Below are 26835 nucleotides of genomic sequence, written 5' to 3'. Positions count from 1 at the left end.
CACTTCCTTTTTTTCCCCACCCCCATATCCTCTTCTTCTCAGCCAGCTCACACTGTTCCCTCTATGAGAAGTGTTACTTTAATATTCTCTCTCTCTCTCTCTCTCTCTCTCTCTCTCTCTCTCTCTCTCTCTCTCTCAGTTGTGTTGAGTCAGTTCACCCTCACCCTGTGGGGTACTGGATCCAGCGTCGTCAACCCCTCCTCATCTGACTTCCCTCGGCCGTCCAACAACAGCTGCAAGACCTTTGATGCCCAGCAGATCTGTATCGGTGAGATGATTCAGGCTTCACACAAACTTTGAACAGAACGGGTTCTTTTGTGCTGCAGGTGTCACACAGTCATCTCACTATAAAGCAAGGAGTCGTTGTGTGTGTGTGGGTGTGTCCTTCGCATGTCGTGAGCACCGTGAATTCACCGTGAACTTTTTTTAGCCTTAAAAAATATATATGATTTTCTTGTGAATCCGGATAAATGTATCACCCAATTGGGTCTTGCTTGATTTTTCCACCATGTTTAATTGTGTCTAATTCTACTCTCCCCATAAAGTGTGACAATCATCACCAAATTTAGAGCAGAAAATCTCTGGACCAATCTGGTAATAGTATAGTATGCCATAAAAATTAAAGGACATGGTATATTCTAAGTTTGGCTCTCCTTCGCATATCTCGCAGAACTAAAGTAATTAAAAAGTAAAATTATAGTATTTGATGACATACATATAATTAAAACTTCTTCCAAAAGTCATAGTAGTATGTTCTTAACCTTTTGGGGTCAATTTGACCCCTTTCAATGTTTAACATCTCTAAATATATGATTGACATCATTTGTTTTGCTTCATAATTCATAATGTTTCCTAATTTAATGGGGACAACTAGATAAACATAAAATTAACATTATGATATGCATTCAATGTCCTGTACACAACTTGTACGCATCGGTGTTCTTTGGGGTCAATTTGACCCCAGACTGTTTTAGCTGTATAAAACATATAAGAAATATCAACATTTTACACACATTTGTTTTGGGTGATATTGAGGTTAGTACATTTGAAGGTAACAGGAGGGTTACACAGTCATAAATAAGTTACATTATAGTATTTTTTAGAATAGACCAAAACATTCTAATATTTCTTTAAAATATCCTAACACATTATTTATTATAGTTTGTGATAAGTCATGATAAAGTATGCCATGCCCTGCCATAGACTGGCGACCTGAACCCGGCCTTCGCCCAATGTCAGCTGGGATAAGGGGTCTGGATAATGGAACGGGAAAAGTATGCCATATAAATGTAATAAAAAGTCATAGTAGCCTATAATATTTAACTCCGAAGCAAGGAATCTCTGTCTATCTGCCCGTGGCGATGGCCTTTCCATATCTGCAGAACGTCTGAGCTGCTTCACAGCAGGGCATTGCTGGGGACCCACAGACGTGCATTTTTAAAATGGGGAGCAATTTGGCCAGAATGTGGCTCTATAACAAAAATCAAATAATAGTAGTTCCTGTATTTTGTGGTTCTGGACGAATCTATCCACATAAACCACGCCCAATTGCTTCTCGGTTGATTTTCGGCCATTTTGAATTGTGTTCAAATCGGTTTCTCTGCTACTCCTGTCGAGAAAAAATCTTTGGACCAAGCTGGGAAAGAAACTTACTTTTTTCAGATTTCTTAATAGGCATGCTCTTGGAACGGGCACTCGATCTTACAACACAGACTGTGTTGGGTATTTCAAATTGTGAAAGCGAATGTTGTGAATACAGATTGTCCATTTATAAGCTTCTTTTGCGTTTGCGTTTGCACGCTATGAATACGCACATTGCCATATGTCATATTGGTTTTGAGTGAGAGTGTGGGGCGTACGGAGGAGCAGCAGGGCAGAGTAACCTGCGTCAGCATGAGAGGTGCTACGTTGTAGATGAAGTTCCGCTCCAACGTGTTTAAACGCTCCTTCTTAATCTGTTCAGTTCTCCAAAATGTTGTTAAAATCTACATTTCAAGAGTTAGTATTTACACTTTGTTTTACAGGACCCTGGAAGTGGAAGCTTCTTAGAAAGGTCTTTTTAATTTGGAGATAATTAAATGGAAGAAAAGGACTTCTTTTAACCATCTTTTATTCAGTGCACTGGAGATCAGTTAAAACATGTAAATGTCTTGAATAGTAACGTGGGTTTAAATTTTCGGTTTTCTGGTCATTAAGATTTTTCAAGGAAATTCCTCTTACTGTGTCCAACTGCTATATTTAGTAACTGTTATTACTATTATTGCTATTAACACTCAAATTAATGAGTTATGTGGACAATCTCTGAACTCACTACACACAAAAAAAGATCAATTACGGATGGAATTATTAGTCTATTAATTCATCAGTCAATTAACTGAAAGAATTGGCAACTACTGTGGTGATTGATGGATTCGTCCTTATCCTTCATGCAAAAAATACAAAAGATTAGATGGTTCCAGCTTTTCAGTCGTGAGAATTAGCTGGTTCTCATTGTCTTACACTGTGAACTGAAATATTTTGAGTTTGTGACTGTTGGTCTGACAAAAAAAGCAACTGCCATTGTTGTAGTGTATTTCATTTGGATGCATGAGACTTAACCTCCCTTCTGCCGCGCTGCATCCAGAGTGCAGCGCCGGCTTCTCCCTCTTCCTCCAGGGTTGTGTGAAGTTCTGTCCGCCGGGCTTCACCTCGGGCCCGCAGCTCCTCAACCTCTCCCTGGAGAACTGGGTGGACTTGTCCTCTGTTCAGGCCTGCCTACCTTGTAACGCTGCCTGCCTCACCTGCTCTGACACCGGGCCTACGAACTGCCTGTCCTGCCCGCCTCACAGCCGCCTGGTCCTCACCACCTGCCTGCACCAGAACCAGGTCCAGCGCAAATCCCCACCAGTTGGGGACCTCCAGGTCGACAGAGCCCAGCCAGAGGGGGAGATCCCGACAGCAGTGGACGACAGCGGAGGAGGCGAGTTACCTCCGGGGTTCAGTGTAGCTCCGTCCACTCAGCTGCCTGTGGTCGTGGCCGTGCTCAGCTGTGCCTTCATCTTGGCGGCCTTCGTCGGGGTCTTCTTCTTGCTGCAGATGTGCTCCGGAGGCGCTTCTTTGGGCTGGAGGACCAAACTGCCCTCTGTGTATTCAGAGACGGGGGTGCGGATGGGCTTCGGATTTGGCTGCGGCCAAAGACGGGAGAGGAAGGCACGGATATGCTACAAGGGGATCCCCACCGTGTGGGGGGACGAGGACATGATCGCCTACCAGTCTGAATCAGACAGCGAGGAAATGGGCGGTCACGCCGAGAGGACAGCTTTTATCAAGACCCAGAGCTCGATCTAGCTGAACCTGGATCTGCTGTTGTGGTGCCCGTCGTCACGGCATCCCAGGGCTCAGCAGCAGTTAGCTCGCAGGCCTTCCTGTCCCATCAGCACCCCATCCAAAGGCATTAAAGAGCCAACCATTCTTCTTTTTCTGTATTTATTAACATTTGTTCATTTATCTTATTTGATTAATATCAGATGGTAGTTGTATTCATTATGCATTTCACTCGTCACCAAATTGACCTGCTTGACCATATTTTGTCCAGATTGTTAAAGGGGCACTACGATAAAGTTGAGACATTAAAATCAAGCAGCAGAGCCCAAGATATCCTGGCTTTTAGCCCCAAGTAAAGATAAAGTACCATCGTACATCTTTTGTTGGAGCCCATCTGCCTGTTAAATGCCTGTGTTTCTCGATCTCTTCACCCCCAGTTTAACCAATCACAGCTCAAAATCTGATGACATAAGCATTATTGTTTCAGACTTGTCAACGCTCCTCCAGAACTAAAGAAGAACTTTCTACAACCCGAACCGGCTGAGCAGTACTTTCTGTGACAAGTACACGGCTCCTCTATTGTGACTTTTCCCAATATGCATTGATTTGTCACCAACACAAACACCTGGCCGTCGGCAGTAAATTGACGTTATATTTGATCATATTTCTGGCAAATTGTGGGCCAGCCAGCGGTCATGAAGTTGAGACGCTATTCATTAATAGTAAGAACACTTCAAACGGGAGGTTTCTGCAGCGTACTGGGACAGAATGATAAAACATCCTGCTGGCTGTTTGATGAGCAAGAAACTGCTCTGTTTTCAATCAATGCACAGTGGGAATTGCCACCGCAGCATCGTCACAAAATCTCATTGACTTGTAGTAAAGTAACGCTGTGTTTAAATAAAATGAAAATAACACTTAGCCCAAAGCTGCCTGGCTGACCTTTACAACATTTTTCATCCAGGTTTCTGCAGATAAGAAATGAGATAATTTTCTCTTCATTTCCCCGACAGAGCATATATATTGATTTTGGGGGCTTCTCTCCAAGTACATCTTCATCAGGGTGAAGCTCTGTCTCTTTATTGTGAGCTCCGTACATTGAAAGACAAATACATGCTTCATTTCCTCATGTACAACAGCGTGGACGTGCCGCTACGCAGGTTCAACGGTTACAGTGACTAAGTAATGAGACCTTGTATCACATTTTGTATGTTTGTTTTATATCCTTTTTTTATTTAACTGATAATGGATGTTGATATTGTGGAGATCAGTTTCATGCTGGAATAAAATTCCTGGCTGTTGCAGCGATGGACTGTTTGCGTCTTAACTACTAGATTAAAAACACTTTCTGTGTTTCCTGCATCTGAAACCCAAACCGATAGCAGATGGTTCATCACCTCTTCGTGGCCATAAATCATTGTAAAAAGTGTGTTTCCTTCACTCCGGGGCGTTTGGCTTTAACACGGTGCCAGCATTCTGTCGTCGTCTCCCTGCTCTGCTCTCTAAAAGGCCTTTAAGAAACTCTTTTCTCAAGATTCAATATGGTGGCTGCCTGAACGTTTTCAATTAATATAAATGGAAAAGGTTTGTTTGCGCATGAGAAAAACAATGCCAGCTGGTAGCAGCTTTGTTCATTAGCAGCGTTGTGCCTAACACCCTCTACAGAGGCAGGTAACTGGGTTCATGGGTAAAGGTACATTCATTCTGTGGTCCATAATTAGATCTGCTGGGAGAACTGGCCGCACAATTCTGTGCCAGTCGGATGCATCATGCTTTTCGTGTGTGTGTGTGTGTGTGTGTGTGTGTGTGTGTGTGTGTGTGTGTGTGTGTGTGTGAAGATATGTAGTTAAACCACTGGATGGGTTTGAAAGTCTTTTGTCTTCATATTACATGTTTCCGTGAGCTGGTTTTAATTGGTTCTTATTTCATGTGTACCCTTTAGTCTGTATTAATAATAATAATACCGACTAAAAGGATAATATTACATTAAAAGGTTTTTCATTCAGATCAATTGGACACTGAGGTTCCAGTCTCATTATTCCAGTGAGTCAAACATTTGTGATTGTGATGAATCTGATGCTCATGGATAAGGTTGAGAAACAGTTGGCACCAGCAGAGTAGAGTGAAATGCAGAGGCTGAGTGTCCCCAGGGTGCCACCACCGGCATCGCTTCCCCCTCTGTGTGTGCGCACGCACGCACGCACGCACACACACACACGGGATCAATCTCAGGCCTCAGGCGTCCCTGCCACCACACTTTCTTTCTTCCTCCTTGTCGCTGATCCATTTTCATGAAGCGTGAACAAAGAAACATTTCTTTTCATGTTCACATTCTGCTCAGTGCGTCACCGAGGCGCCTGACAGAGGTCCACACATGGGTGGAAACTTGCTGCGTTTGACTATGTGACATTATGAAGCGTGAGCTTCAGCTCCGACACGCTGCTGTTTAATACGAGGCGGACTCGTTGACGGCCAAGACAACAAGTGAAGCACTGGGCAGTCTAGAGGTGACACTGGTCTGACCGACAGCATCTGTGCAGACTGTGGCTCAACGTTGCCCCCTACTGAGAGAAGAAATTTATTGAGCTCTCAAGACCAACACAAAAATGCATCATAATACAGCAGATTCACAAGAAATCTAATTAATTTCAGAGAGGACCAGTTTAAAAAGCCAATCTTTGTATTTTGATCTTTATTGAATCCCCTTCTCCTGTTCTACTGCAGCTTTAATGCATCATGAGTAATCCAAACAAAAAGAGCGCTACACCAGAACAAAAGACATTATACAGAGACTCTGACTCACAATGAAACAGGAGAGAAGCTTATGACGGCGTTAGACAACAGGAGAAAGTGCAACTTCAGATGCAGTGAAATCTGGTCTTAAAAGCAGCCGGAAGAGTGAGAGAAAGCCGAATGTAGCAGATATCAAGGCAGAGGGGGAGAGCAATGAAGCAGCAGAACTATTGGGAGGATGAAGACGACCAGTTAAAGTGATGGGACACAGTGAGATGTTGGCTCAGTACAAAGTGGTCCACAGATGTCCCGCCTCGGCTTTGGACACGGATGACAGCATCCTCCACGGTCGCTGCAGGTGTGCACCAGAAAAAGTCTGCGTGCCTCAAGACGGCCTCAGATTAAGAAGCACTGTGGCGCTGAAATGATAAAGACAATCTGCGGCTCTTTTGAAAGCATTTCTTGTGTGTTGAGGATCCCCGCGTATGATTTGATGACTCATTTCTAAAAAGGGGTAAGTTCACCCAAATTACAAAAATATCTAAAGTCAGTCAAGTTTTAGTGATCACTTAGTGGTATCGTGTCCTACAGATAGTTTGTGTTGTGGTTTTGAGAAATCGCTCTGAGATTTCTACTACCAATTGAGGTGAATACTATTTTACTCATTGTTCACAACAATTGTAAACTCTAAGAAGAAAATAAACAAACAGCAACATCTCCTTCCAGAAGCACAGCCCTAGCAACAGTTTTCACACTGTCCCAGTCCACATAGTTACTACGTGCCCATGTTTATAGTATACAATAATTCAACATACTGGTCCTGTTTTATACTGGCAATACGTGCATCCAGCAAAAGGCAATCACTCTACGATTTCAGCTTCTCAAATGATGAGTGCTACCTTTTAGTCAAATGGTTGAAAATCTTTAATATCTCTGGGTTTTGGATTGTTGTTGGTACAAAACAAGTAATTAAAAAAGACAAACTTGTGCATTTATCACTTTTGTTTTTGCCATTTTGTAGACTTGACTTAATGAAAACAATCATTAGTGGCAGCTCTGGACAGATACCTTAAATCCCAACTCATCTGCACGGCCAGATTTTTTTATTTGGGTGAACTAACCCTTTAATTTTACTTCATCTCCAATGGGAAGCTCCTTTTGTGCTGCAATGATAATGACTAACGGCTCAACAGACATACGACAGTACTAAGAATGGTCCCTGATGGTGTGTACTGTAACCTCAACACACCCCTAAAAAAAAAAAACATAAATCCTCAAATATTCACATCAACATACTCGACAGACACATGGATATATCTGCCTTGTGGTTATGAGGTAAAGTCTTTGTATAGTCCTCTACTGCATACAGTATGGTACACAAACCACCCTCCCATACAAGCACAGGAATGATAGACAGACTGAGGGTGAAGGAAAGAGTCTGCCAACTATCTACAAGCAAATGCAGAGAACAGAAGGTAAAAGTCATCTGATATGATTAATAGTGACCGATGTGAAACTCTTGGACTCAGACATACGATAAAGAGCTTCAAAAGCTGCAGCATGGGTCTCCTCACGAGCTGAGAAGAGACCACACATTCTCTTTGCGGCATTCGAGTTTGTCAAAAAAAAAAAAAAAGAGATCAACTGACTAGTATAAAAAACAAAATCACTGTGATGTGTCTTCTTATTTGCACCAAATAAAGCTTTGTAAATTGCACTCTGATGTGGCTCAAGGCCCAGCCTCCCTGCCTCCCTCCCCAGTCCCATCTTTTGGGATATTTACATTCAGAGGTTCAGTCCAGGATGGAGCAAAGATAGAAAAAAAACACGAGTTCTTACAAAGCAGAACTAAACGAGATTTCATTTTTTCGATGGACAGACAGACAGACAGACAGACAGACAGACAGACAGACAGAGACACCCGGTTGTATCTGATGATATTCTGGCAGTCTTTGTTATAGAACAGCTGCGAGTTCACCGGGACGTCCACAGTAACGGCTATCGCCTGCCCCCTGCTGTGCAGTCAGTCCTGTTACAGTGGAACCTTTTTCTCCGAGCTGTGGTGTTTATGATTCCGCTTGACAAAACAGAGGGACCCCAGACCCCCTTTGTTGCCAGTCTGTGGCCGGCGTGGGCCTGGTTCTTGGTCCAAGGAGTCTGGTGGGTTTTCGTTGCCTCTTTTAGTCCCGGTGGCAGTTTAGCGCAGTTTGAGCTTGAAGGCGGAGATCTCCATGGGATCCAGGCTGATGGTGGACTCGTTGGCCAGCGGTGTGCTGGCGTGCATCAGCGTCAGGGACATGGGCTGGAGCAGCTGCAGGTCCAGGTTCTTGAACAGTCCTGATACGCTCAGCTGCAGAGGGTAAAGGCCGAGGGTGTTAGAAACTAAACAATGTTTCACTGAAGTCAAAGTACAGATGTATTTGCAACAAAATGCACTTAGATAACAGAGAAGTATTCATTATAAAGAATTGCCCCTTACAGGAGTTTTATTATTTGATTATCATTGATAATTAATATTTAAGCAAATGTTGGAGGTAGAGCTAACTAACGGCTTTATATACAGTGTGTTTAATCAGTAATAAAGCATCGTACTTTGAAAAATGATCATATGTTTTGTATGTAAAATATCAATCTGAAAACTAAACAATAGCTACAGCCATCAGACAAACAGTGGAGTAAAAGTGCCATCGCTCCCTCTGAAATGTAGAGTAAAGGTGTATAAAGCGGTGTCAATGTCATCGCCAGAGTAGCGCCGGACCTCCGGTTCCCCCTCAGGTAAACACTGTTCACTATGTCAGCACTGTTGCCATCGTTTGCCTCGTTTGTGCTGTTAACACCGTGAGCCTATGGCCACTGGCTCAGCCGTCGCCATGTTGAGAGCCATCTAGAGGCAATACATATGCTCTGAATATCAAGTCTAGCACTTCTAAGTCAAGTACTTAGTTACTATTTCACAACCAAACAAACCTCTGCTTATCCAAAAAGGGTTGAGAGCTAAGAGGAAAATAAAGGTGTGCGTGTGCTAACCTGTCCTTGTGTGGTGGTGCAGTTGAAGCCGAGGTTTGGAGCGTCCAGGTCACAGTCCAGCGCCAGACGGTGTAGAATCAAGGCGGTGTAAGGAGACGGCGAGTGGGGGTCCTGCTGCTCACACAAAAGACACGTGTCAATTTTGAAGTCAATAAAAGTAAAACCAGCATTGTATTTTGTTTCCCAGTCACCTGGCTCTGGATGCTGCGCAGGTTCAGCAGGTGGAAGTCGCAGGGGAGGTTGGACTTGAGAGGGGCGAAGGTTTGCAAGGGAGGGATGCCGCGTCTCTTTGGCAGGACGGGCAGCGCCAAGACCTTGTGGTTCAGGAAGTAGTTGGTCATGTGACTGAGTATAGACGGGAAGCTGGTTGTTGCACTGTCCATCATCTGGAGGAAGGCAGAGACAGATGTAAGCCACAGTAGTAAATGACAACATCAATGACTCGCCTCTACAGTCGTTCTTCTGCCACTACATGAGGAATAGGCTCTAACTACTTTGTCAGAGGACAACGTACATTTCTAAATCTAGACCAGACACACAGTGCCAATCGATCCGTATTGGATTTGTTACAGCCACAGGGTGTCATTTTTAAATTGGGAGCATTACAGTGTTTGAAACATGATGTTTGATGTTTTTCGAAACGCAAGAGCAACTTAATCCCAAATACCATCAGCAGTTTAACCATAGAGCTGTAGGATAAAACTGCAACCAATGCTTTCCATTCGCCGCCAATGTGTATTCATTTACTTGATAGATCACATTGGTTCTTTCAACGTCATAAAGATGGGCTGGTTTGGCTACGGCTAAGAAAGAAATAGTAGGAACTTGAGCTACAGCAAAGACTATGACGAGTGCTAACAAGCATTTTCACTGTTGCCAAGGCAACATTACCTCTTGAACTCCGTCACTCAAGATTTTGAAGAAGAAAGAATGAAACAAGGACGAGAGTTTGGCAAAGAAGCCATCATGCTGAAGGTAATAGAGTAAAAACAAAAAAAAGAGTGGGGTGAATAATAAAAAGACAGATGGGGGTAAATATGAACAAAGGTGTTAATGACCACAGAATGAAGGACAAAACACGCTTGTATTCCACAGCTTTGCACCGCTGTCATCACCGCCTTCGCCGCCACCTTACGGACCTTGTTGCCCATGGATCTCCTCTCCAGCAGCAGTCGGAAGCGGTTGGTTGTCTTTTTGTTGTCCTTCAAGCCCTGACCTAGCCCACGATTATCATCCTGCATCAGCCGTCGGTCCATAATCACTTCAAGCTGGCCTGAGGGAGGAGATGGAGCGAGGACGGCATCTATTACACAAAGCCTGTGTAATAAACTTTCAGCTGATGAAGACAAACACGTTGAGCTATTCATCATTAACAAAACAGCTCCATCACTCGCATAACGATGATAAAAAAAAGGATTAGCTCAGTACATTAACGTGAGAGTATGAACTGTTTGCGCTCAAAAAACCTCTCCGGGGACGAGTGGGAGAGAAAAGTGCTTCAATACTATTCCATACAGGCTAGAGAGTAAACAAGGGGAAAAAAGAGTGCATCCCAGAGACAACTTTCATTAAAATGAAATGAAGAAAAATGACACAGCATTAGTTGTAAATGTAATAAAAATACAGACCACTCTCCAGGCTGGTGACACCCAGGGACTGCGCTGTGTGCAGTGTGAGGCGGTGATGACTGTCCTGGATGTACGCCTGGCTGGGCATGGGATAAAAGTTGGCCTGCAGGGGAAGCTTTAGGAAGTGGCGGCGAGGCTGCATCTAAAAGGAGATCAAACACAGAATGACACAATAAGTCAAACTTTCTGCGCAAGGAAAGATGTGAATTGTTCAGGTCAGGGATAGTTAACCTGAGAGAAATGCCACGACATTCAGTTTCAAGACTGTTATCAACTAAATCACCATCCTGGTAATCAGATACAATGTTATGAGGGGGACTGACCTGGAAGCCATTGAGATCTGTGTAAAAGACGTCGCCACTCTGGATGTCAGTGTCCAGTCGCATTGCCAGCTCCTTATTGGTCTGATCTCTGATGTCCACCATGGTGGTGAAGTCTATTGACAACCCATCTACCCCTGGAAATACAAAAGCACAGATCAGGCTTCAGAGGGAAGTGCATGGAACAATGCGAGACAAATGCTAATTGCAAATAATATTTACATGTTGCCTCCTTAAGGTAAAACAATATAAGGAATATAATTATAAATTGTCAAAACTATCGGCCCATGTTGTATATACTGTACAATCTGGTGCATTTACCAAAACATTAAAAGCTTTTGCAAGGTTCTTTTGAACTGAATGCATTACGCAGTATGGTTGGTTTATTACCTGGCACATTGTGTATGCGAATGGTCTGCTGGAAATGCTGGTAGTGTGCCACCACCTCCGAGAAGAGGGGACCCTCCACGACGCGCACCACAGGTGGCTCTTTCTGGTTGTAGGGCTGAAAGCAGGGAGAGAAATAACAAAAACGTCATGAGCAGAATGTGTGCTAAAAATGGGGAGGAGGAAAGTTAAAGGAGCCACCAACAGAATGGACGACTACATACAGTATGGCAGCGAAGCCCTAGGCTCCGTTGTCTTTAAAATCAAGAAAAGAGGAAGCAGCACCCAGTCTGCCTGTCTCTCCACCCCGAGCACCCCAGCAAGAGACAAAGACACAATACACAAGGGAGACTCCATCAAAAGCCTTCTGAGATGCATCTAAAATAATACCTTTGCTTTCCCATCAGGCAGGAAGAGGTAAGCGCCACTTTTGTCTTTAGAGGGACGGGTGCCGTACACGATGAACTGCATCTGAACCTTTACTTCCTGAGGATCATCCTTTCGCTTGATACTCTGCAATGACGAAGCCATTAAGAGGAAAAGTGTACAGCATTATAAATAAAAAAATGGCGATGAAAGCAGCAACAAGACATTGCATGTTCACTTTGATCAAACAGCCTGGGTATGTTGGGAAATCAAGTTCAGGATTTTTATCTCCAAAAAGATCAAAGGTAATTAAGATATAAAGCAAATCCTTAATTCAGATATAAAGTCAACTGCTGTAAGCGGTGACGAAACACAAACCTCGAGAAGGCCAGTGTCTCCAGAGAAGCCCAGAGTGAGAGACTGGCTGCTAATGTAGAAGGTCTGAGGGTCGGACGGCTGAGAGCGGACAGGAAGAGGGTCCGCGGCTCGAGAAGTGACGCCCCGACCAGACTGCCTGAGCAGGGTGTCAGAGCGGAGCGTCATGGGCGAGTCGGGGGAGTCGTAAAGGTGGAACACGGCCAGGCCGAGCGGTGGAAGACGGACCATGAATGTTGCCTGGATGGAAGGTGGAAGAACAGTTGGACACAAATTCTAAAAGCATCGATACACAAAAGTCTTTAAAGAAACAGAAAAAGAAAAAAAAGGTTTGTGTTTACATTACCGGCTTTACTTTCTTTGTCAATATGAACAGAAAGTGTTGACCACAAGCCATTTATTAAAAGTTAAAAGCATCTTGACATTAACAACAGTGTGCTGTCATTAAAATGTGATGAGAGGTGGTGTTAATGAGACAGTTAGCATTTCTCTGCAACATTTAAATTCATCGCTTTCCGTGGGTGGGGAGATCATTTTATTTGGGCAGAATAAATTAATCTACAGAGATTTGGTGACGCAAATCGAATGTTTTTTTGTTTTTTTAACTGCTGCAGATATAATATGCAATATGAGTTGAAGACACATCTGTTTCTAAAGATAGCTTGCAGTTAGACATCAATGGAAAGAAGTGAAAACTACACAAATCTGAGGCTTTTATATTCATAATTCTATTCAGTCTTGAATACTTCATTTTATTCAAACATTGCGTTGCAAATTCTCTCCCCCTCCCTCCTCTCTCTCTCATTGTGGCAGCAGAACCAGAGATATCGTTTTATAAATTGATGCAGCCTTCTTCCTTCTCAAAATCTGGTGTCTACATTACCCAAAATGCAACTCGGCTGCCAACAGTGTCTTTATTGTCTATTTTCTGGTACGTGCCTACAACAGATCCAGAGAATGATGGAGAACTGTGTCGACACGGCCGCTTTGCTCGTGTTATTAATATCACTACCTGGAAAGCAGCAGTGTTGAATGAACCTAGTCGCTTACCTCAAATACCTCTGCACTCATTTGACTAGCAGAGCTCCACTGAGCACTGAGCTGCACAGGGAGGGTCTGTCCGTCCTCTGTGAGAACCCGCACCCTGACCGTGTTGACCAACACCGTCACCACACACAGGCGCTCATGCTCGATGGGGTTGAACAGAACCAGGTACCTGGTAGAGAGAAGGAAAATAAGCAATGGGATGGGCGAGGAGGGGCTGAGGTCGGAGGAAGAGGAGATGAAAGATGTCTGGGGACAATACCTTGGTCCTGCTGGATCTAGCTCGATTAAAGTGCTCTGAGGCAGAGAGTCTTGAGTTGCACGCCTGTCATCCTACAAAGTGAAGTACATAACACAGGAAGCACACTGAGGAACTGCATATTTTGGTATACCTTATATTAGGTATTAAAACATTTTTTATTATACAGTGATGGAAGCATCCCTCCGTGTTCCCTCTTACTGTCTCCAGAAAGGGCTCCGTCTGGTAAAACCGATAAAACTCCTTGTTTTTCATCACCAGGAAATGAGCAGCATTGATGATTACTCTCTTCAGACCAATGAGTGAACGCAGTAATCTAGGGAGGAGGAGGAGGAATCAATGGCTGACTGAAGCAAAATAACAAGTATTGAATGGGCAAATATGAAGTGGCCACAGAGACTGAGGACACTGCTGTTCTATTTCATATAAATGGAATTTTTTAAAGAACTTCATCTATCCAATTAAAACGGTCATTTATTTCTGAACGCTCAGGTCCTTACCTGGTGCCGTAGTCCGTGACAACATTCTCCTTCGCAGTGCCAGTGATTGCATCGTGATGTTGGAAGAGGCCTACAGACTGCCGTGCATCGACTAGCAGGGCATAATCTGAGACCGGGTAGCGCCCATCCATGCCCACATGCCGAGCGTTCGCAACCGCCAAGCTGTAGAGAATTTCTGCCCCCCTGAAGGACATTGACAAGCAGTAAGCATTGGGGAGCCCCGCAGCAGCTTGATTTAGTCAGTTAAAAGGTGTGTATTTTAGGACCACTGCTGGTTCTTTAAACATTTTCCTTCGAGCATTTCTTTTTCAAACTTTAAACTGAGCGGATGGTTCAAACCTCGCGACTCGATTTGATCCCTCAAATTGCTCAGAAATATATTTCTAGGATTCAGGCAACATGCTCATCAGGATACTTTTGTATGTTAATGTATGCATTCTAGGTTTTTGATGTTTCGCTTAAATTGTGATTGTTCAGTTGAGAGAAATAGGAAAGATGAGAATTAAAAAAGGCATAATCAATGAATAATGTGTGAGATCATATGAACTAACAGTATGTTCACACATCGAACTAAAACGTTTTAAAACAAACGTGTTGTGTTGCATTTCATAATAAAGGCCTTTTTTTTTTTTTTCATACCTATATTTCTTTTCAGAGATAAATAAAAAACGTAAGCAGTGTCAGGGAACAATATTGATGAAAGATAAAGTGATAGCAGGTTGATACCAGGTTCCAATCATGCGTTTTGATTTAGATTGTGGCTTTGATTTGTACATTTGCGTGCACGCCCGTAACCTAGTAAGCCACACCTACGAAACAAAGTGCCTGTTGTCAAACAGCTCCAGCATTATTAATGGGCCGCAGACAGACTGTAATTACTTGTGATTCAATCTGCCTCACCTGAGATGTGACTCTATCACACGGTCCAGGCTCTTGTAAAAGGGCCGAGAGGTGAAATAGCCAGTCCAGTAGTGGTCTTCCCGGTCTGCATAGGCAAAGAAATCTCCACTAATCACTGGGTAGTCTGCAGGTCTGGAACCCTGGGCCACTCCACGTGCTTTGTAGACAGCGTTGAAGTATTCTGTGAGAGTCCCAAACTGAGCCTGGAGGAGCAGCCAGACACATGACACATTGTTCAAAAAATACTTTCATCAAAACAGCAGCTGTACGGGGTAAAAAAAGAACGTTTCTCATCAAAATGCATGCACCTTACATGGCATCTTCTGAGCCAAACATTGAGTTGTGACAGACTCTTTGTTCTGTCAGCATGTTGAAATACCACTGCATGATTCATTATCACAAAAATCGTACAGAAAGATACTTGGATCTACAAGCTCGGGAACAAAAACAATGAAAAAACGAAATGTTGTGTGATGGTACACAAATAATGTTCTCACTTGTACGTGCATCTCTGGGTGAGAATTCATGTAGTCGAAGAGCTTCTGGTAGTTCATGAACTGCTGATCCCACTCCAGCGCCTTGTCGTAGCGGAAGTCATCTCCCAGAGGGACCAGAAGCACTTTGCTGCGGTACAGTTTGGACTTCTTACGGTACTGATCCAGGAGCAGGTTTGCCCTGATTGAGAAAGCGGGACAGAAAAAGAAAAAAAAAAAACTGAGCGGATACAATTTTTGGCATCAAAATTGCCCTACTTTGTACACACCAGTTTTGTAGGAAATCACTATGTCCTTGGAAAGAGGAGGATCAAATTAGCCCCGCGGGTATTTGCCATTAACCCCGGAAATATGTCCTCTGGAAAGTTTTTCGTTCCTCTAAAAGCTGCAAAACTATCTGCAGTCCATGTCGGTCTCCCACAGTTCATCCATCCTCTATGGCTATTGTCATTGACGCAAGTTCAAGTTGAGTTTGTTTGTAAGGGGCTAATACAAATAACATCCAGAGCGTGCATGTGCGTGTGCATGTAGCTGGAGCCAAACTACAAAACTACAGACATAAGTAAGAAAAGTTTAGTATGTAGACATCATAGCCCGGCTAATGCTTCGCAGACCAATATATACACATTACATTACACACAGCAAACAAAAAAAACACATTTGACATTGTTTCCTGAACTTAGATTAAGATTAGTTCTTGATACAAACAAAGCAGTTCTACAGTTGAAATAACTTTGGCAGTGCTCTTTGGCAGAACAATATAATGGAAACATAAAAACATACAATTTGCATTTCTGTATTGACATTATTTTTTTATTTTTTTTTTTAAAATGGCCAACATATACACACGCTTCATCTAACTATAATCGATTGGTCTGTACAATGGCAAAGAATAGTGAACTGAAGCCCAACCTGACGCTTTCAAATGTCTTATTAAGTCATTACTTTATTACACAAGACAAAGGAAACCAGCAGCTCCTTACCTTTAGGGTGCTAGGCCTACAGAATATTTGGCGCTTTTGCTTAATTAATGACTGATATTTAAAATACTTGCAGATACATTTGTTACTTAACAACTAATCAGCTGTAATAGACACCAATAATCAATTGCTAACATAGTGTAGCTCTAACAGGCATCCTAAAATGTGTTCTGAGACACCGTCTGCATCGATCACTTCCACCCTGTAACTTGCCCAAAGTTAGAGACTCGACACCCTGCATGTCTCACCTCTCCGCTATATTGGCATCCACCACAGTTTTTGGTGGCACCTTCCAGGGACAGTTTATCCGACCACCGGGTAACCTCTTGAAATCAAACTGGCAGCAGACCTTCGGGTCGGGCCCGCAGGTGTGAGGCACGTCATAGCTGTAGAACGGCATCATGTGGCAAAAGATATCCGTGTTTGATCCAGTGTCTGTCAAAGCAGTGAAGTCAAAGTCAAAACATTGGCTCGAGAGACATCCATTGTTGACTGCAGGAGTCAAATACACCAATGAGGCACTTTCTGCTGAGTAAGGCCGGTTTTTGTGACAGTGCTCATAAACTTGCTGGCAATTTAAGTTCACAATCAAACCCAGTGTTCTCCGGGGACTGTCAAAAGTCATTCTGGGCTAATGACAGCCGCAGAAAGAACTGAGTACTACAAATTGATAATATCTAAAAGTGTAATATCAGAGGATTGTTCCACTAAGAACAAACGGACAGTAAATCTTCAGCAGATGTCCAATTTATTGAGAAATAATAGCGAAGATAGAGTTTCTGAGACTTTTGCCCACCGGTTGTTCTTCCAAAAACGCCCTTCTCTTTACAAGGCCATTACAAGTGGCATGACTCATTCTGCAATGAGCATCGCTGGCTCTGCTCCACTCACCCCAGGCCTGCCTCCACATAAACTCCAGGCTGCGCGTGGAGGCAAAGTGTTTTTTGATGGAGTAGTGGACCCTCTGGATGAGCATGCTGGTCAGGTTGGCCCTCTTCAGCAGATAGGACATGGTCGCACTGTGACCAAAAGGGTCTACCGCCCACCCGCTGCGCGGAGTAATACCTATGACCGTAAGCAGGAAGCAAGTAGTTCAGGTTTATGCTCAGATAAAAAGGAAGAATGCATCCTTTAGAAAGTAATTCTCCTCAGCAGGGAGCACTTAAAGTTGCACAGAGTATGTTATCACCCACTGACTGAGAGGCTACACCTGCTGCATGTGGCATGACAAGCTCAGATTAGACCATCAAACCTTGAGACACATGGCATCATTTTAGCTTTAAAATGTGGTGAAAAGAATTGAGAGAGGAAAGGACACATTTAACCATCATTCATCCGAGTATGACCTAAAAGGCTCAAGCAAGGAATCATTTCAGATTGTGTACCGAGATTTCTCTCCATCCACTGATGCCCTTCAATGAGCTGGTCTATCATGGCAAAGTAGTGAACGTTGGCTTCATCCGTCATAACCCAGCCTCCTGTGACAATCTCTAGCTGCCCTCCAAGGATCAGTCTGTTGAACAGAGAGGATTAAGAAAGCAAGGTGAGGATAATCTGTCCCTTAAGGTCACATTAACCAGACAACCAGCTATTTTCAGAGCAACCACATTCTGCAAGCGGGTACTATCCATTGTGTAAAATACTGCACATAAGGCTAGTAGGCATCGAGAAATCTCAACCAATTGTCAGGACTTCGGTGGGTAATTTCAAGGCAAAACTGTGTGCTTTTCAAAGCTGTGACTCACTTGCGCATAGCCTCCTGCTTGTGTACGTCTGCGGTCTCCCACCACTTGGAGAAGAATGAAATCTCAGACCAGATGAACTTCCTGCGAGGATCCTCAGCCAGCTTCACCACCATGTTGTTTAAAATATGTTGCGTCTGGTCTGTGAAGTACTTGTCAAAAGTCTTGATCCAACCTAACAATGATAAATATGTGCAATTTGAACACCAGCAGGCAGACAGACAGCTCTTTATGTAGCTGGCAGATACAAAGGCAAGAAGAAAGGGGGCAGGTATGAGAATCAATGCTGTGGAAGAAGTGGTGCAACAGATCAAAAATAAAACTCATATTTAATTCAAGTTGAGCTGTTCCACCTCAGAAAGCTTTTTAGCAGAGTGGTTTCAAAGGAAGTGAATTAAAAGCACTTTCTATGCACTTTTGGTGATCAACAGTGTAGACTAGCACAGTCTATAAATATCCTGTCAAATATCTATCTCATATATTGTAATCTAATATATTTTATAGAGATCTAAGTTGTACATCATTCTGCCATTATAGCATTTAGTGCTCGTAATCAGCTATGAGGTACAAGACTATTTACTGCAGTCTTTATAACATAGCATGGTTTGAGCTGCTTACCTGCAGTGGATTAAAACACTTAAAATCCCTTCTTTGCATTTAGTGAAATGAGCCTATTACCAGATAACCTGCTTTCACATGTAAGCAGTGAGAGCTGACAATATGCGTGCCGTTTGCAACACACTCCTACCGTCCATTAACCCGGGGCACTGAATACTGCATACTGCATACAAACACACAAAACAAAACTTTGCAGCAGAGTTTAATCAAATGCAGCTCCAAATGACACCCATTCCCATTATTGATGAACAGAATGTGCAGGTCTCTGTCAACATATCAACAACTGTCAAGTGAGTAAGACAGGCTGGTAAACAAGTGTAATGAAAATGTCAGTCTAAAATAAAATCTCAGCCAATGCAACCTATAAATAGAGTTTTCCACTGCCTAATTCCATTGTGTGTGTGTGTGTGTGTGTGTGTGTGTGTGTGTGTGTGTGTGTGTGTGTGTCATTTCCTCAACTCACCTGGATCATTGTGCGAGTGGGGGACAACAAACACTTGCAGCTGTTCACTGTCCCACTCATCAGGTTCATACGTAATGTCAAAGCCCTGTTTCCATACACCACCATCAGGGTTGTCAAACTTGAGGATGGAGTACACATCCAGCATCTAAAATGAGACAAAGTCATCATCATTTGCTCACTAGACACACCCCAAAAATAAGTATGGAAAGACATCTATACATATAGCAGTGATACTGTTTTGGCCAATTAGCTACTTAGCATTTTATCTACAGGGAGAAATGTGTTTTTTTACCACAAACTCACCTGAACATCTGCTTGGCCATGGCTACCTAAAGCGGGTTGGCAATCCTGGGGCTTGACCGCGAGGAAAGTGGGACGGCCATCGAAGGGTAGGACCCAGGAACCATTGGCACTTCTAAATGGCAGGTGGCCGCTGGGAGACACAGCTCCTGTGTCTGTGAGTTCCATCACAGAGTCCTTTATGTGGCTGATGATTTGGTGGTTTTCCTCCAGGAGCTGCTCCAACTGCTCTATTCGGTTTTGCAGAACTGAGATTTGGCTCTAAACCCACAAACAAATCATAAATCACAGCTGTATTACATCATAAAACATCTACATTCAACCTAACAAATAGCAGTATGAGATCAAATAAGCCCTAAAGATACACACACACCGAAAGGGAAATGATTGGACATGTCTATTTAAATTTATATTTAAAAAAAAATATATATATATATATATATATATATATATATATATATATATATATATATATATATATATATATATAATATGCACCACCATCACAGAAATGATTCTTACCCGTGGAAAGTTACCGCCATTCTGTCTCCTTGCAGGGTCATGTTGGACTCGATCCAACATCAGATACAGCGAGAATACAGCCACACAGAATATGGCCCCTCCACACACTGTCACCTGTTTTCTCAACTTCATCCTCTTCTGTAGCTGTCTCCTTTCCAGAGTTTAAATGTAAAAAAAATGACCTTGACTGTTTCTTTCCAGGACAGAGTGGGAAAAAGTCCTGGAATGGAATCCTTCAAAGTGCAAGAACAAATATGGAAGGTAACCGGCTACGCCAGTGTTAATGGTTGAGTTTCACTGCTGCGGCACCTCCAGCCTCCACTCACCATACTGGAGACCACAACGAAATGGGCTACAGCAGTGGACAAGAGTACTAAATCAGCAATAGCTGGCAAGCAGTCTGTCAGCTTTGGCCAAACCACAGCCACCGGTGGGCTCCTTCAAAGTAGCCCTTGTGCTCAACCATCCAAAGCAATGAGACTGCAGGAAAAGAAGAAAAAAAAACTCCACACAGAGGGGGCTCAAACAGGGAGTCTAGTGTCCATGTAGCATGATGTGTGTCACTGTCCCCACTCCCAAAGCCAGCGTCCCCTTTTGGTCAGTTGGCCTCCGGTGCCATAACAGTTTGCCCTCTGGGCTGCGGCAGTGCAAAGAAATGGGCCGAGCTATAGACCAATTTGGCTGAGAGCAGCAGCCTTTTTTTCTTTTCTTTTTTATAATCAAAGCTCAACTGCTCGAGGCAGCTCCAGGAATTTAAATTAAACAAATGTCATTCTTCTCTCAGTAGCATAGTGACAGCATATCTACTGGGGCAGCATGGGCAGTATGTCTGTCCTCGATCACAATTGCCAAGTTGAAATCACATCAGAGGGTCTTCTTCCGCTGTTTAGGAAAATGTTCTGATTAATGGAGCATGCACAAAAAAAAAATGTATTCAGCCTCAAGAGAGGAACTGTCACAAAAAGCACAAGTAAAAGGAAACTGTGTAGGAGAGACACTTTTCTTTTGATCTGACAAGTAAAAAAGGGGACAAGACGATCACAATGGCCTGCATTTCCTCACAGCACTAATAGGTGTTCTTGTATCCCTTCTGTGTGCAAATCCAACACGAGCATAATCCGCTCACTTTGCAGGCTGGGGCTATCTAAGCAGTACCGCAGGGCGCAGGGGATAATAACCTGGGACTTACACTTAGTCAGGCTGACTGGCCTCACTGTCATCAGGAGGACGAATATTTCTGAGATCATCGGTGCCGCGTGATGAATACATCCAACAAGAAAGGCTGTGTAGATTGGAGGTGCTTGACAGATAACACAACTCTAAATTTAAGTGACAATATGTGAATGCACCACAGATCCCGAGCTGCTCACATGATGGACATTAGCATGAAGGGAGACATTCCTTAGTATTCACAATCCCTGCCAGTGTAAACTACAACGTAGCCCTTTCACGGTCTTCTTTGCGTTATTATATATATTTCTTTTATTACAGACTCATGAGTCCATAATAATAATTATTGACTCAACGGGCGTCTCAGGTACAGTTCAACTTGGATGACTTTTAGACAGCTTATCGCTGGGCAGCTAGCCAGCAGCGTTGCGTTGCTCCAAACTTAAAGAGCCCCGTAATTCCTGCATTTGAACATTAACCTGTGTGAACTCGGGTACAAGGAAGCCAGTACGTGCATTTAACTCGGTAACCTATTAGCCGCATTAACGCAGTGTGTCAAACTTTAATAATCCGTGTAACGGTCACCAGATGCCATGAATATGCAGCCGAACAACAAGCTAGCGTTAGCCACCAGATGTTCTTTTATTCAGGTAACTACAACACCAGCCCGACGAGCTTCGAGAGCCGGGACCACCTTAGTGTCGGGGCTGACACCTCTGGGTGCACGGCAGACACAGTTGTCCTTCGGTATCCTGAGCGGCAGATTTATGTCCGACGTTACGGACGATAGCGAGTAACGCGACTGGCTTGACAATATTAGGACAATACATGGCTAATATTTCCTGGATCACCACTCTCCATCCTGAATCTCGGCTAACACTTACGTTCGACCTTGGGAGCCCGTCTGTTCGCGGACAAAAGAAAAGAGATCTGACGTTACCCATCAAAGGAGAGTAATCCGGAAGAGTGTCTAGCCCAGCGGTGCACGAGCTCACAGCTCCAGGCTGACAGATTACCAACTGAACCAGTTAGCCTAGCAGCTAGCACCACTGAGCTGCTGCTAAGGCTTCTGGGAAGTGAGGTGATTGGCGGTCGGTGATTGGCCGACAGCTTCAACAGATTGTAAAATAAATGCACCATTGTAAATATGACGAAATAGACGAAAGCATAATTACAAAAGCCTACAAACAGCCTAGTCACATATCCCTCCATCTACCTGCGATAAGAGGCAGGATCATCTGTCCTGATACTCTAGTCCAAAGATCCAAAAGCCCAAAAGTATAAGTAACGTAGGGTATAATAAACACATGACCTGGTGTGCACTACTTTTTCTTGTGGTAGGCTAAAAACAGGACATAAAATGTCATATATGTTTAAGTAATTTCTTTTATAACTGTTTGGTACCCACCAAATATTTATATTGCCGATACCATTACTGCTTTTATTATCATGATTATTCTACGACATCCACTGCTGCTATTATTATTGGTAGTTGTAACTTTTTCATCATAACTACTACTCATTATTTCTGTTATATGCATTGAATGTGTTGTAACTCTGTTATGGTGTTCATTCACATGACATCTGTACTACTGTTCATCCTGGTAAAGGGATCGTCCTCTGTTGCGCTAAGGTTTTTTGTTTTTTTTCCTGTTCTGATGTGAGGGGCACGGTACAGAAGATGTCATATGTGTACAGATTGTAAAGCCCTGTGAGGCAAAATTGTTGGGCTATACAAAATAAATTAAATTTAATTTAATTTAATTATATACTATCTTGGAATAAAGATCATTCATGTTTTCATGTTTCATGAAGTGTGAATGCAACACTTCCCACCTGTTGTGCAATTAGTGCAGTGGCAGATTTGTAGTAAAAAATATGCTATAATTTAGGGAAATTGTGGATAAGAATGCGTGCCCTTATTTGACTGTGAACTGAAGATGTCCAGTAATCTTAGAAGAGTAGGATAATAACTAGTTTGAACATTGATGAACTTTCTTTTGTATACAGCACTTTAAAAAATGGGAGTCAAGGGGGCTTTAAGAAAGTTATGTCATCCTGCAGCTTTTATAATGTTGTTGGAGAGGGATTACTGACCCCTGGTGTTGCTTCCTCCCTGTCTGAGGCACTTATAGAAAGAGGAGCTTAAGTGGTGCTGCCCATTCTGTCACAATATCACCAAAGCTAAAGACCAGTCTGACAGCTGCAGAGCAGTGAACACCAGCATGCAGGTGAATTACACCTGAGAAGCCCAGTGTGGAAAATGTAGTGATGCTCTACATGGATTCTTTTGGTGGATCATTCAGGAACTCTTTATGTGTTTTGGAAACATGAGCCGATACTTAAATAATTAATGAGCAGATTGTGGGGGACATAACAGGAACAGATGGTCCTGTTTTGTTTTTGCTCTCACCACAACAGACTGATAGCTTTTCATCGGGTCTACAAAACTATTCTAAATTCGGTGTGTGATTGAGATGGATGAGAGATTTTTCCACACTTAAAACAATAGGTTTGGTACCATAAAGTACACCAGTATTGACACAATCATGTTCTGAGAGCATAATATCTCACACAACAAAGGGATGATAAGGAACCAATGTTTACGCAGCTGGGTTTTTAAATTTTTTTTATTTTGATTTGAGACTGGGACTCGTCTCTTTGGTTCCAGGGTGTTGTCGCTGAGCCTTGTAGATGTCCTGTGGATCTGGTATGTATGAGGTCTCACAACAAGCCCAACCCTGGGGAAATCTATCCCAACTTGCTGGATATTCTTCTACAGTCACAAAGCTGCCCTGGTAACATGAGACTCTTAACAGGTGTACCTGAGCACAAATCCCAAAGGGAACCGCCCTATCTCCACAGCAACAGAGGAAGCACAACAATGGTGCTTGGCTGTCCTGGTGAATGAGAGTCCCCAGGTGACTAATGCAGGAAATAGCATACCAGGACATTTCCTTTTGTGGTTTTAACTTGTGTTTATGTTGTACGTTTTGAATCTCACATGCCGAGGATCAAAATGCAACGTAATTTTTGCATTTACTCAAAAAAGTGACTACGAATCCTCCGATTAATTTATGTTGATTAGTGGATTTGAATTTAGTTGTATCAGAGTTGTATTCAATTCAATTCAGTTTATTTTGTATAGCCCAAAATCACAAATTTACAATCTGTACACATACGACATCCCTGTCCCAGGACTTCACATCGGATCAGAAAAAAAACTCCCCAAAAAAATAGAAACTTTCAGGAGAGCAACAGAGGAGGATCCCTCTCCCGGGATGGACAGAAGTAATAGATGTCATGTGTACAGATGAACAGCGTTACAGAGTTACAACACATTTAATGAGTATGACGGAAATGTATGAATGTATGTTTGTAGTACTGTACGATTGAACATTTTATTCATGGTTATTAAACAATACATTACATCTAACATCAGGCCATGTTCTTACATTAGGTATGTAGGATCTTTATTAATGGTTAATGAATAATTTGGTGTGGCTATGCGAAGCAGCAGGCTCATAGAGTCTTGCTGCAGCAAGCCACACTGCATGTACTCCTGCAGGCTTCTTTTTTTTATTAATCTTCCATTTCTCCCTCTTCTGCCAGAACTTTGTTCAAGGGTACAGTTCGCAGTGTTGGTCGCATATGCGTAAAAAATACATCAAAACGTGTGGTCTGATCGGGAATCGTGTGCAATTAAGTGGAAAAAGACCCGCCCGGCCGTTTCTCGGAAAAACGCAAAAGAAATCGCAAAGCCTATGGGAAAAATACTTTGACCACTAAGGATCCCAAAGCGTAGCACACAATCGGGAATCATGTGCTATGACTTTTCTAAGAGATCGGACCGGCGCTTAGCCCCCAAAACACCAAAAAACGGCAAGAAATTGTTCCATTCACTTGAATGGGATTTCGGAAGAGAAAACGCTAATCAACGCTAATCTTTGTGCCCACACTGTGTCTCCATACATTAAGGTAGATAAATAATGTAAAGTTTAAAATGTTAACAAAAGGATGGAGCTTATTTGCCTAATTGGACATTTTTTCATAGCTAGCACAGTTTAGACGGAATCTTTGTTCAGGTTTTCGGAAGATTTCCGGGCTGTTTCAGAGTTTATAATGGGAGTTGATGGCACGGAATGTTCAGATCTAGTGTGAGGGAGCAACTGAAAGTCCTAAAAACATAAAACGTATTTTGCCACAAGTCTCACAATCTTCACTCTTTTTACACCATTTATGGATCAAAACGTAGGGAATCTTGTGCTGGTCCTTACATGTGTCAATGGAATCTACAATGTTTCCCACATTTGTCAGGAGAAGCCTTAACGAGGGAGCAAGTCCACCTCTCTGCCCCATCCGACACCATTCTAAAACCGAGCCAAATTTTCTTTTTTGAAAGAAGTGAGAGCACTTTGTGAACTGTGATTAAGCCGGCATATCTAAACCCAAAAACACATTTAAGGACACGTAAACGTTCACAAAAGCCTTGAGCCTCTCCTAACGTCCACACTTTTGTGGTCAGAGATATCGTTTTCTGTGAAATTCCACATTTTGACAGGTTCTTTTTCAACCGTAACTTAAAATGTAACTGTAACTGTAACTTTAAATGTAACTAACTTTAAATGCAACTGTAAATGTAACTGTAACTTTAAATGTAACTTAAAATGTAAATGTAACTTTAAATGTAACTGTAACTATAAATGTAAATGTAACTTTAAATGTAACTTTAAATGTAAATGTAATTTAAATATAATTAACTAAATGTAACTTTAAATGTAACTTTAAATGTAAGTAACTTTAAATGTAACTGTAACTTTAAATGTAACTAAATAAATCTGGCATATACTGGAGATGCTCCGTACCCAGAGAGCTTTGTTTGGACTGAGGCAGAGGAGGAGATGTATGGCTGCTGCTGCCACACAGAGACCCCTTCCTCTGCTACCCCCACCTCCCCTATTAAATCTTTATTATTTACACAGTCCAGTGCAGGGGGGAGGACATGCTTTAAGTTAAGTTAGTGAATTGCTTTAAGTTAAAGTTAAAGTTAAAGTTACATTTAAAGTTAAAATTAAAGTTATATTAAAAGTTAAAGTTACATTTTAAAGTTACAGTTACATTTAAAGTTAGTTAAAGTTAAAGTTGAAGTTACAAGTTAAAATTACAAGTTAGAGCCACGTGCATTTGCGCGAATGACAATGTGCACGTGTGTTTGTGTCTTTTAGAGAGATCAGAGGAGAAACAGCTTCAGAGTTGCTCGGGTTACATTTACTCCACAAAGATAACAAATATATCAGCGCGTTCGGCTCCTCTCTATTGATAATACTATTTTGGTGATATAATCATTTTTTTACAGGGTTTTAAATGGTTTGGTAGAAAATCCAGAATTGTTTTTTCTAGTGTTATATATATATATATATATATATATATATATATATATATATATGTATATACTATATATGTATATAAACACCTCACGGTAGTAGCCACACCATCTAAATTTCTTGTGAAATTTTCTAGTTTTATTATTATTATTAGATCTGACACAACTTTCTAGGTTACTAAGTTGTGCATCAATAACCTGAATTGCTAATTATCTTCCTTTATTATAAGACGCGGAGTCTGTGTGGACTGAAGAAAGCCACAGAATGAAAATACAACCAAATAAAGACGCGATGGAGACACAGACGTGCTCTGGCTCCCC

General features: G+C 42.4%; 2 protein-coding genes across 8 annotated transcripts in view; one reads left to right on the top strand and one right to left on the bottom strand.

Annotated features, from left to right (window-relative positions):
* Positions 1-5117, top strand: part of furinb (furin (paired basic amino acid cleaving enzyme) b) — a 61431-nt gene extending 56314 nt beyond the window's left edge. For 3 of the 4 annotated variants that reach the window (XM_034534570.1, XM_034534569.1, XM_034534568.1), the window contains exons 15-16: positions 140-268; positions 2624-5117. In XM_034534570.1, coding sequence (XP_034390461.1) covers positions 140-268; positions 2624-3327 — 833 coding nt within the window. In that variant the 3' untranslated portion in view covers positions 3328-5117. The remainder of the gene's footprint in view (positions 1-139; positions 269-2623) is intronic. The other variant, XM_034534571.1, reaches the window with a different exon arrangement.
* Positions 5118-5999: 882 nt separating this feature from the next.
* Positions 6000-22175, bottom strand: man2a2 (mannosidase, alpha, class 2A, member 2). 4 transcript variants are annotated; one of them, XM_034534788.1, is made up of 23 exons: positions 22016-22175; positions 19962-20843; positions 19443-19700; positions 19140-19284; positions 18062-18233; positions 17702-17829; positions 17208-17381; positions 16565-16751; positions 15340-15517; positions 14843-15045; positions 13943-14125; positions 13644-13758; positions 13446-13516; positions 13190-13355; positions 12143-12379; positions 11789-11911; positions 11402-11516; positions 11015-11148; positions 10692-10833; positions 10203-10336; positions 9255-9449; positions 9064-9177; positions 6000-8386 (listed from the first exon to the last, which is right to left on the bottom strand). In XM_034534788.1, the coding sequence occupies exons 2-23, from the start codon at positions 20091-20093 to the stop codon at positions 8234-8236; spliced, it is 3459 nt and encodes a 1152-aa protein (XP_034390679.1). In that variant the 5' UTR covers positions 20094-20843; positions 22016-22175; the 3' UTR covers positions 6000-8233. The 4 variants fall into 4 exon arrangements, with proteins under 4 accessions (XP_034390679.1, XP_034390681.1, XP_034390680.1 ...); XM_034534790.1 differs by having other exon boundaries at positions 19962-20112; XM_034534789.1 differs by having other exon boundaries at positions 22072-22174.
* Positions 22176-26835: the final 4660 nt, after the last annotated feature.

The sequence above is a fragment of the Cyclopterus lumpus genome, chromosome 6 (assembly GCF_009769545.1).
Source record: "Cyclopterus lumpus isolate fCycLum1 chromosome 6, fCycLum1.pri, whole genome shotgun sequence".
In the NCBI taxonomy this organism is placed as follows: Eukaryota; Metazoa; Chordata; class Actinopteri; order Perciformes; family Cyclopteridae; genus Cyclopterus; species Cyclopterus lumpus.
This window is presented reverse-complemented; position numbering and strand designations above follow the sequence as displayed.

Bases quoted from the DNA above. Each gene is read 5' to 3' on its own strand.
- man2a2 (XM_034534788.1), bottom strand. From the start codon at position 20,093: ATGAAGTTGAGAAAACAGGTGACAGTGTGTGGAGGGGCCATATTCTGT. The intron at 13,759-13,942 runs GTAAGGACCTGA...CCTCCTCCCTAG, and splicing joins GTCACGGACTACGGCACCAG to ATTACTGCGTTCACTCATTG. The intron at 11,912-12,142 runs GTTTGTGTTTCG...TCGTCATTGCAG, and splicing joins GAGACACTGGCCTTCTCGAG to AGTATCAAGCGAAAGGATGA.